Below are 12,066 nucleotides of genomic sequence, written 5' to 3' on the forward strand. Positions count from 1 at the left end.
CATACAGCCACACACACACATGCATACATGACTGTGTGGTTAAGAAGTTTCCTTCCCAAATATGTAGTTTTGTGTTCTGCTCCACAGCATGGCACCTTGGGTGAGTGCTTTCCGCTATAGTCCTGGGCCAACAAAAGCCTTGGGAGTGGACTTGGTATATGGAAACTGAAAGAATCCTGTCTTAAATATGTTTGTGTGTGTGTGAGTATGTCTTGCTGTCTTGACCTCATGTGATGATTGTCAACATCTTACAAGTAAAGAGCCCTTTGCTTCCAGTCTTATATGGAAAATGTGTATGGCCACAGGTAAATATTATTTCGATTGGAAACGGGTAAGGGTTGGCAACAGGAAAAGCATCCACCCATAGAAAATCTTCCTCAATGAATTTTGTTGGCCCCCAGGTAAGATTAGGAAAGTGAACATTAAATGACAAAGATGATATGCATACACACACTCACAGACACATATATCTATACACACACAAGCATACAAGTACACATACACACACGTGTGTGTGGACACATATATAAATACATATATGTACATATACATACACATAGACACACACACACAACAGAACACAAAACCTCTCACTACCAGCTTCATGTTACTGTATGAGGATGATGATGATGATGGTGGTGGTGGTGGTGGTGGTGGTGGTGGTGGTGGTGGTGGTGGTGATGTTGATAATGATGGTGAATGCTAATGGTGACATTGATGGTTCAGAGCAGAACAAAGGCTCACCTCGCTACCAGTTTCAGTTTCCCCGTTTGACTCCTCAATGTCATTCAAACAACAAAGGTTCGGAGAGCTACTTGTCCGTGTTACGGATTTCTTGTTCTTCCTTGGTGACAAATAAAGCCGTCTCTCTGTATTGTGGTCTGACAAGGAAAAGAAAAAGGGAAAAAATGAAAGCAAACAAACATAGTTAAGAAACAGAAATAATTTATCTTGTAAATTTCTTGGGAGTTGGGTGAAGTTTGACACAAAACTTTATCGTTTGCTTGTTTAGCCCTAATTAAAATTGGTTCAGCAATGGCCATACAAGTTTTTGTGGGGTATAGTGTATCGAGGACTAAATTATCAAATGTGCTCTTCAGCAAGATGCAATTTGAGGAAAATCTAGCTGCTTATTCTAGCAAGCTAAGTGGCTACATAGAGACTTCCTTTTGGGCAGTGATAGTGGCATTGTCTAGCTTTAAGTCATCCCTGATCCAATAAACCAGTGATCAAAGGTGGTCCACCATCATCATCATCATTATTTAGCGTTTGCTTTCTATGCTGGCATGGGTTAGTCGGTTTGATTAGAACTGGTGAGCCGGAGAGCTGCACCAGATTTCAGTATGATCTGGCATGGTTTCTATGGCTGGATGCCTTTCCTAATGTCAGCCACTCCCAAGCAACAACACCTTTGATCAGAGACCAACTATGATCCTACTTTTTTTATTCAGATATAGTGTACCTTGGACTACATTATCTACTCTGTTCGTTCATGTTTTTGTTTAACTCCAAGTCAGCAACAATCCAGCAGGACTCTGATCAAAGGTTTTCAATTGTCACATGTCTTTTTACTGAGGAATAATGTATCTAGGACTACATTATTTAATGTCCTTCTTTTAGTTGTTTAGCCCCAGGTCAGTCTTGATTCAACAAACTTGTGATCAAAGTTGTTTCAACTCTGACCATCCTATCTTCAATTCAGATAAAGTGTATATATGACTTCATAATCAAATGTGTTCTTTTTTAAATGGTAGGAGATTTGGCTGTTATTTCTAGCAGATCAAGCAACCAAATGGAGACCTTCCTTGTTAAGTTGACCAAATCTAGGTTGAAAAGCAGAGGAATACAATTCAACGTAGCAACCCCTGGGTATCTCAAGAACCTGGTTTATCAACCCTAACAGGACCTGAACTCGGATTCATAAAGAGTTAAAAAAAAGGCTTAATATAAAAAGGGTTACACCCCTGACTTTCTGCAGGGTCTCTACAGACTGGTGGTTGAGAGATGGAAAGTAAAAGCCCTTAAATTTGGGGTTGCTACATTAACCCTTTTACTGAGGAAATCAGATACATCCACTCACAATTTCATTACCCTTAACTGCAGAAAGCAGTTTTATACACGAAATTTATCTTTTATTGAGAAATAACACGCTTGAAATTATTTCTTTATATTAGGCAATGTGACTCACAGAAAATACCAATTTTATTTATTGGTAAATATTTAACACCATTACAGGAACAATCATGAAGTTTAATTTTGCAGTTGTTGGGTTAAATAGTTGTTCATCAAAATATCATACTTTACTCAAGCTGGAGACTTAATCTGAGTGAACTCTGCTTAATATTCTAATTATTATTATTTTTGTTATGGCTTGAAAGAAGAAGGTTGGCAAGAGACATTAGAATACATATATGGGTGGGGTGGGGATGTTAGTATCTAAGGAGCCCGTCCCCTCATCATAATCATCATCATCATCATCGTTTAGCATCCACTTTCCATGCCAGCATGGGTTGGATGGTTCAACTGGGGTCTGGGAAGCCAGAAGGCTGCACCAGGCCCAGTCTGATCTGGCAATGTTTCTACGGCTGGATGCCCTTCCTAACGCCAACCACTCCGTGAGTGTAGTGGGTGCTTTTTACATGCCAGACGAGGCTGGCAAACGGCCACGATCGGATGGTGCTTTTTACGTGCCACCCCTCATGTTTGAAAAAGTTTTATTCACTACTGGAAGAATGCATTAAATATTTCAGCCTGGCTGTGTCTGTAGACAGTTGAAAAGAATACATTTTATCAAATAAAATAAAATAAAATAAAATGATAGCATTGTAGTTGTGGGTGGGCCTCCTTAGTCTCTTGACAACCGATATTTTTAGACCCTGCCTGCCACTGACAGGGAGTAGTATGTTAAGAGTATTTCCTTGTTAGATCCAGTGACCACATGTTGATGATGTGAAATGAGACGGGGTCGTTATGCTCCTGGGGGCAGCTTTTGTAAATAGTGAGATATTTACCTTGTGCTACGTGGGACCGACTGCCGTAGATTGTATCAGACAAAACAAGCTCTTCATCTGAAGAAGACAAGTAACATAAATGCATGAATACATATATACATTAATAAAAACACATACGTTTCCCCCATATATAGTCACACACACACACACATACATTCTTTATTCTTATACATACATACATATACATACTTGCTTCTTACCACACACCCACGCCTATATGTATACACAAGTATATATGTATACACACATACAAATAAAAGGAAAGACAGACAGATGTTGCATAACAAAACTGATGAATTATTCCACTGGTCTCCTGTGTGCCACAACCCCAAAGTTTAGGTGAAACAGAATCCAAGAAGGAAAGATTAGGTACTACAATATAAACACAGAGGCACAGGAGTTGTGGGTGCAATAGTCAGGAACCATATTCGACCTTCTGAGATCAGTCTTGTATAACAGGACAAACCAAAAGTTATTGAACACATGAAGTACAAGCAGAGAAACAGCTTACCTGCTAAAGGTTGTCTTACTCCGATAATAAGAAACACACATCTTTCTAACCAGGTGCGACAGATATCTTCAAAGGAACTGTCACCAGGAGATTCTTTCAACTTAGCATTGCTAGAATTATCAGCTTCATCTAGGAAGAGACAAGAGAACATACAGAATTAATCAGAAGAGATATGGGTATACTATTCGTTTTTATACTATACTATTTGTTTTATTATGCAATGAACTGGTAGAACTGTTGCTGCATTAGACAAAGCGCTTAGCAGAAATTTATTTGGACTATTTATGTTCTGAGTTCAAATCCAGCTGAGGACAACTTTTATCAACTTGGGATTAATAAAATAAAGTACCGATCAAGAGCTAGACTTGATTTAACTGAATTGACTGCTCCCCTAAAAACTGCTGGCCCAAATTAAAAAGGGGGCAAATTTTTTTTTATTAGCATATTTATAGGAGGAAAGACAGTGTTCATGTCTCCTTTTTGAGTCCTTTCATCTGCTAGAACTAGAGAAGAAAACCATCTCAAGATCAGTAACTTGTCCTGAAGACTTGCAATGGTGAACTCTGCTAAAGGTACCCAAGGAGCAGGTGGGGGTATTAAATTGGGTGACAACAGAGTGGACTCTGTTAAAGGTACCCCACGACCAGGTGGAGGTGATATTAAACAAAATGACACATTTACCATGAAAGAACTGCAACAATATTTTACAACAAGCTTCCATACAGTTTCCAGTTGACAAATTCTACTAAGACAGCGGTGGTGGTATTTGGAGTGATGTCCAAAGAGTCAGAATTCTTACACCCACCCCAGTACCTTTTGAACCACATTAATTGTCCAAACAAAATTTATTAATTATATCTAAAACTTTGAGGAGCCAAACAAAAAAGAAACTCTATGTGGTCACTTTCCCTGCTAGAAATAACAACCAAATCTCAAATCATCTCCTACAGTCTAAAGAGAAAAAAAGAAATGACACATTAGATAATGTACTCTTCGATAAAATTATGTCTGAAGAAAAGACAGGATAGTCATGGCTAAATACCTTTGGCCATAGGTCCACTGGATCAGGACTAACTTCAGCAATAAAAACAACAGCAATAACATCATCATCATCAACAATACCTTTTATTTTCTCGAGTCCTTCGTCACTTTTGCCAGCTTCCCTGATGTCTTCCTCTTCCGATAAGCCATGGCCTCGTTTATGTGTTGTTATTCTGTCCGAATGTAAAAGTCCAGAGAATTTGGGGGCCTGATTCGGAGACAATTTATATCCAATAAGTCGACTGCGTGATTGATAAACCAGTCTATAAGCCATCACAAGACTGCGATTGGGTCTGAAATGAGAAGAGCAAAATCATCATCATCCAGTGTTTTATATCTGGGTTTTGTCCCCGTTAAGTGGGGTGGCCAAATCTACCTCAATGCCATAACAACCGAGGTAGGCAGGTGCAGCTCACCCCAACCTAGGTGCCCATTCTCCTTTGCTATCATGAGGCTTGTTTGCAGCTGAATTTTCTATGGGGAAAAGGCCCTTGCTTATCCCCAACCTAAGTTTCTAGACATGAATGGTCTCAAGACCAAGGCCTCTACCACGATTTTTAAGAAATATGATTGGGAACTAGCTCAGGAAGGCAGGGACACTACTCCCTGATATCCCTTTTGGAGCCCCCCCCCCCAGCTAAAAAAAAATTCTAGAGGATGCAGAACTACAAGGTATCATGTGTAAGATATGTGTGGAAGCTGGGGAAAACAAAACGGTGAAGCAAGCAAGCTCCATTGAATGAAGGAGTGAAGCAACAATAGATACAATACTTATAATTAAAACTCAAAAAAATAATATAAAATAAAATAACTCAAAATCACTTACCTCTCTGTGGATTGGGAAAAGGAGAGGAGGTCACAGTGTTTCAGTAACGCTGCTAGCAAGAACCTGGATATTGTATCTAGGGAGACATCTTTCATTTCACATGTATCCCAATCTGAAGAAGACAACATACCAAATTAACCCTTTTGATCTCAACCTCTCTGAGACCACTCCCACTCCCGTTTCTATGAGACAAACTCCCTACTTAAAACTGATCTAAATTAACATCCTGAATCAAAATTTCACATTTATTTATGTTCTAAATACCAGCTTTATGTCACCAAAGTTATTTTCTTAAATTCCTTATTTTTTTCAAAATTTACAGAAACAAAATCAGTGCATTTAACAGAGAAAGAAATATAGTAACAAAAAGGTTTAACATAGTCAGTTGGAATTTCAGGGGGATCTAGCTGCTATATCTGTAGGTTGTTGTTGTTAAGACCTCTCTTATTATTAATGAGAAGACAAAATACAGACTGAATCCTTATAACTCTTCTTTCTTCCTCAACATGAGGTTGGACATGTTTAAAAAGTTTAGAAACCATCTTAATTCCTTTGAAATCAACCCAAGACTGCCTCTCAATGATACAAAACTTTCTACTAAATTAAAACTTTCCACCAAAATCTAAATGTTAATTAACGTTCCTAACACCAACTTAATAGTTACAAAGTTCATCATCATCTTTTAATGTCTATCTTCCATGCTGACTGAGATTGGACAGTTTGCCATGATTGAATGCATTGAAGGACTGCATCATGCTGCAATGTCTGCCATCAGAAGGTTTCAAGGACTGGATGCCTTTCCTAACACCAACCAGCTTTACAGAATGAACTGGGTGCCTTTTTTGTGGCTATTTTACTAAGATCTTTGTAGTTTTCCAAATTCATTGAAACAAAAGCAGTTTATTTCCACAAAAACGTGGTAACTAAAGAATTACGATGAACATAAATAAGGCAGGTTTTCCTTGTTCCCTCAAAACATGGAACAATTATAAAATAGCTAAATGACTTTTCGCTTTTAAAACTAACCAAATCTGTTGACCAAGAACATATAATTACTCCCTTAAACCATTTTTTAAAAAAATCTTTTAGTCAGGAGACAGGGGTGTGCCTGTGACCTTTAACAGGGTCCTTGATACTGCCAAGAGGCAGGCAAGGGCAGGTGGGGGCCTGGCCTGAATGATTACAAGAGTAACTGTACATCAAGGGGCTAGGTCATCTCTGTGGAATTCCCACCCTGGATGATGGATAAGGTGTAGTGGTGAAGTTAGAATGTCTTTTAGTACAAGGTCTGATCAATCAGAAATTACCTGGGGTTAAACAATAACAAACACCAATACCATCACCACCCGAATCACCATTATCACCATCATCATCACAACTGTCGTCATCTTTACCACCACTGCCACCCTTATTACCACCACCCCCAACACCAGCACAGCTACCCACATCATCATCACCAGTATCACCACTCCAACTATCATCACCACCCCTTACCTCCCTTCATAAAATATTCCCATTTCCCATGTTAAAAAAGGGTCGACTCACCTTTTTTCTCAGCATACTCAAACATCATCCGTTGTACATGTTGCACCGGTTCCTTTGGAATGCCAAGACCAAGTTCCAGTAGGAATATGGTATCGGCATCGAAGTTGAGATCCTCGGGAATGTTCGCTTCGGAGGGTTTCGACGACAGAATCGAACACATACTGTCATGGATGATCAAATCTGAGGGAGAGCAGGAGGAGGAGGAGAATGTTGATTAAACATTTTCAGGCTGTGATTAATTAATGAAGGGGTTAATTGTATGGATTAATGGAAGCTTGTTAGTAAGGGACTAATCTAGAGAGGGAGAGAGAGAGAGAGAGCGAGCTGAGATGGAAACTTCAGAATTCTACTTGATGTATAGTATATATATATATATATAGACTGGCCTCTGTGCCAGTGGCACGTAAAAAGCACCATCCAATCGTGGCCGTTTGGAAATCACAAGATTCTTTGTTCAATTCCACTACAATTCTCTTATCTATTTTGATATAAACTATATGGACTCCAAGGAATTCCTGAATTAAGTCCTCTACCACGTGCATTTCTACTAGTGATGATAACAGATAGCCTAAAACACCCGGAGAAAGTTGCTATCAAGTAGCATGTTTTAAAAACGGAAAAAATCACATACAACATTTCACTGAAGAAATATAACGCTAAGTGAAATAGTGAGGAAAAATAGCAAGATATTTGCTTAAAAAGTCACCTGCGGAAGTGCATTCTATTTATGAATTCCTTTTTATCTGATATATATATATATTGATTGATTGCTAAATCCACAATTTTTTAAAAATTCTCTCTCCATTTATTTCCTCATATTCCTTTCTGTTGAAGAGCATAGGCTCGAAACGTAAAAGACTTGCTCACTTTCCTGAGCATCAAACCAATACACCTGCTTGTTGTTCATACATCTGTCTTCGTCTTTTGTTTTTCTGTAAATTTCAAATACATATATATATATATATATATATTGATATATTCTTAATATCTAAAGAGATTGACACCACCAACAGAAGGGAGTCAACATATAGTGCACAGTCAAGTATTTATTTAACCTGAAGAACAAATTGACTGTGACTTTGAAATTTCACTCAAAAGGTGGATCAAACATATATAATATATATATATATATATATATATATAAAGAGTGGATATGTTTATATCAGCAATGTACCAGACAAAACTGGTACATTGAAACAAAAATGACTAGTAGCATTAATGATTTGCTGTGTTATCACCCTTTGCTCTAATGTCCATTTCGTTTTTCATCTTATGAAGACAATAAAACAAACACCAGAATGACATTAGTGATAGGGCCATTATGACTGATTAAAAATCCCACCTGCCAAGGCAAGTGCCCCAGTATAACCATAGTCTAGCAACTGAAACGAGAATCGATAAAAAGATAAGAAAGAGACAAAGATTAAATCAAGCAGAAAAGAAGAGGAAGAAACACATTACCTAATTCAGAAGCTTGTCTTTCAAGGCCATTGCTAAACAAACGACTGTCAAGCCACGTCGTATTGACTTTCTCTGAACTGGACAAAGGAGGACCAAGTAATAGAGCATGTAATGACCGACCAACCAAGAGTGAACATGACCTTTCTAGGTCAAGTAGCCACGACCACTGGGATACAGCTGGACACTGAGATTCTGACCAAGAGAAATTAATTTCAATTATATTAAATACATACATCAATTTGTCAAATGGCTTACTTTAAGTCTGTTTAATTTTTAGTGTTCTGGGGACAATAAACAAATGTACCAATAAAATACTGGCATAGATTTAATATTCCTTTAAAACATCCAAGACATTAATGGAATTATAATAGAAGCTTAAGACTAGCTTTACTTTTCATCTTTCTGGGGTTCATAAAATACCTATTTCTTTATTACCCACAAGGGGCTAAACATAGAGGGGACAAACAAGGACAGACATAGCTTTCATGTCGATTACATCGACCCCAGTGTGTAACTGGTACTTAATTTATCGACCCCAAAAGGATGAAAGGCAAAGTCGACCTCGACGGAATTTGAACTCACAACGTAACGACAGACGAAATATGGCTACACATTTCGCCCGGCGTGCTAACGTTTCTGCCAGCTCGCCACTTATCCAGTTCATAAAATACCAATGATATACAGAGGTAGAATTGTTGTTCCTATAAAGTATCTTAAATGTGAATGGAATTATAATCGAAGACTAACTTGCTTCTTGTTTTAACCTTTTAGCATTCAGATTACTCTGTCAAATGTAATGCTTATTTAAAAAAACATTGTTTTGAACTAATCCTGCATTATCTCATAGCTTCAAGATTTCAATGATGTAATTGCATATTTTTGGAATGACATTGTAGGGTAGGTGTGAAAGGCCAGACCTAGCAGTTATGAACATAAATAGGTAGAATATTTAACCCGGATATGGTTGGTTTAAATGCTAAAGGGTTAAAACAGTCAGGTGTGATTTGAGGGAGATTTGTCTGTTATTTCTAGCAGTTTCACTCACTGGTTTGTTGTCACCTTTTTCTCTTGAGTGGTGGTGGTGGTAGTGGTGAAACAACACATTAAATTATGTAGTGGCAGATGGAATGGTCATGGCTGGATCACAAACTCTCATGCCAATAACCAGCAACAGTCGGTAACTGAGATATTTAACCCTCTCACACCTGGGCCCAGTGTCTAACTTTACCCTCCACCTGGGCTATCAAACGAAAAAAATAGTTACATACATAACTCAAGAATAACAACTGCAGGTAAAGTATTGGACAGAACCATAAAAAAAATCCAGGAGATTAACAATAGGCCTGTCTTTTGGCTACCAATTTGTTCACCTGAATTGCTATATTCCTCATCATTTTTACCCATTTGATTGTTTGAATCACTCTCATTGCCTGCATAAGGGTAAACTTTTCATCCAAAGAATAAATATAATCAATAATTCCTCAACTGTAATGAGTCTAGGCCTTGCTCGTAAACCAGGTGAAGTGCTGGGTTCATCACATGCTCGTTTCATTGCAAAAACAAAAGTAAACAACAGCTATGTGGAACACCATTAACAATAAGTCATAAAAGCACTTGGCTACAAAGCTGCAATGTGATCACTTGTCTAATTTTTGGATTTATCTCTTACTACGCGTGTTGTTCATTACCATTTTACTGGGAATCCAGCAGAAGATGACATTTTAGCTATTCTCATTATAACAGGGATATGGCGACATAGAGATAATAATGAAATAGCAAAAAGAGGAACTCACCAGGTAGATCTGAGAGGTGGGGGTATTCTTCGATAATTTGGTAAGCTAAGAGGTTACGGTTGATTTTATCAAGGCATGGCAGGAAGTTGAGTAGATCATGCAACAATGGGGTGAGTGCTGAATGCTGAGGGAGTAACAACAGAGCGTAGATGACATGAACCAACATAGCGCCGGCAGGGGAATCAAACAGGATTTCTGCAAACAAAAGAAGAAAGAAAAAACATAGGAAAATTATAGTTAATTCGAATGGGAGGAAAGAATTTAAGTAGTTTTCTTGTAGTTTTGTTATAAATGAATGAGATAACGTCTTCCACATGTTTCACTCTCATGTAGCACTGCATTCTTACATGTGCATCACACACAGTTGACCTCTTATAGTTTCTGCTTCTTTCACATGTAGCACCGCACACATACATGCATCACGATGGTCTACTTTCTGGACACAGAAACAAGTTGATTACAATGAAATGAAATTCTTTAAACTTTTTATTTAACAAATAAAATGGAAAAGGTAGTAGAGGGGGCAGGGGAGAGGAAGAAAAATAGAGGACAACGAGAGGTGCAGGAAGGGGGGGGGGTAGAGAAAGAAAGGGAGTATCTTTGATCATAAGTCTATCAGAACAAGACTGATTTGGAGTTAAACAATGTCAACAACAATAACAATGTAGTCTTAGACACATTGTTGCATCTAAATAATCCTTTTTTGTTATCAACAAAAGGCCTGAAATTTTTGGGGAAAGGTGAAAGTTGATTACATCAACCCCAGTATCTGACTGGTACTTATTTTATTGATCCCCGAAAGGACAAAAAGCAAAGTCAACCTCGGTTGAATTTCATCTCAGAACATGATGATGGACAAAATACCCCATTTTGCCCAACATGCTAACGATTCTGTTGGGATGACCAAAACTAGGATACCTTTGATCACAGGCCCACAGAATCAGAGTTGACCTGGGGTTAAAAAAAACAATAACAATGAGGGATATATTAGATAATGTAGTCTTAGATACATTGTGTCTGAATATAAGAGGGGATGGCCAAAACTGGAACATCTTCGATTTGCTGGATCAACTGACCAACATCTAAGAGTGACATATACTGCATTCATAGATACATTACGTTTAAATAAAAGATAGGATGATCACAGGTGAAGCATCTTGCATAATAGGTCTACAAGATCAGGCTTGGCCAGGGGTTAAAGAACAGCAACAACAAAAACAGGAAAATTGATTTACCTCCAACTTTCTTCAAAAGTGACGCGTTATCTTGTATATCTGCTATCATGTGGGAACAGCAGGTGATAATTTCTCCAGATAGTGGCAACATGAGAGACAAATGACGGTGGAGCACTGAACTGGCACTGGACTAGAAATAATAAGGTGAAAGGTTTCAAGTTCTAAGGTTCTGGAAGGATTTCCACACGATCAAGAATTGGGAACAAGGGAGAAGAATATTTCAATTCAAATAAGTTCAATGATGTCATAGCAATAGGAATGGCTGTGAGGTTAGAGAGCTTGCTTCCCAACCATGTGGTTTTGGGTTCAGTCCCACTGCATGGCACCTTGAGCCATGTTGTTTTCTACTATAGTCTTGGACTGACCAAAGCTTTGTGAGTGAATTTAGTAGATGGAAACCTAGAGAAGCCTGTCATGTGTGTGTGTGTGTTTATCCTTTTTTTGATATCATGTAATGGTTGTAAATAAGCATCCCCATCATACAAGTGAGGTAGTTCATTTCAATCTTCCACAGAAAACATGTCTGGCCATGGGGACATATTATCTTGCTTGGAGAGAGGCAAGGATTGGTGACAGCAGGAGCATATACCTCAATGACCCAAACAAGTACAGAAAAGTGATCAGTGAAACAAGGATGATGATG

At 38.2% G+C, this 12,066-nt stretch overlaps 1 protein-coding gene across 4 annotated transcripts in view; it reads right to left on the reverse strand.

Moving 5' to 3' along the window:
• LOC115222889 (probable E3 ubiquitin-protein ligase HERC1) overlaps nt 1-12,066 on the reverse strand; it is a 122,957-nt gene that overhangs the window by 68,604 nt on the left and 42,287 nt on the right. For all 4 annotated transcript variants that reach the window (XM_029793273.2, XM_036511903.1, XM_036511905.1 and 1 more), the window contains exons 17-25: nt 11,424-11,553; nt 10,189-10,383; nt 8,396-8,587; nt 6,935-7,114; nt 5,390-5,501; nt 4,645-4,856; nt 3,523-3,651; nt 3,012-3,068; nt 745-881 (exon numbers count right to left, since the gene is read on the reverse strand). In XM_029793273.2, the coding sequence (XP_029649133.1) occupies nt 745-881; nt 3,012-3,068; nt 3,523-3,651; nt 4,645-4,856; nt 5,390-5,501; nt 6,935-7,114; nt 8,396-8,587; nt 10,189-10,383; nt 11,424-11,553 (1,344 nt within the window). The remainder of the gene's footprint in view (nt 1-744; nt 882-3,011; nt 3,069-3,522; nt 3,652-4,644; nt 4,857-5,389; nt 5,502-6,934; nt 7,115-8,395; nt 8,588-10,188; nt 10,384-11,423; nt 11,554-12,066) is intronic.

This window comes from Octopus sinensis, linkage group LG21 (assembly GCF_006345805.1).
Source record: "Octopus sinensis linkage group LG21, ASM634580v1, whole genome shotgun sequence".
Taxonomy (NCBI): domain Eukaryota; kingdom Metazoa; phylum Mollusca; class Cephalopoda; order Octopoda; family Octopodidae; genus Octopus; species Octopus sinensis.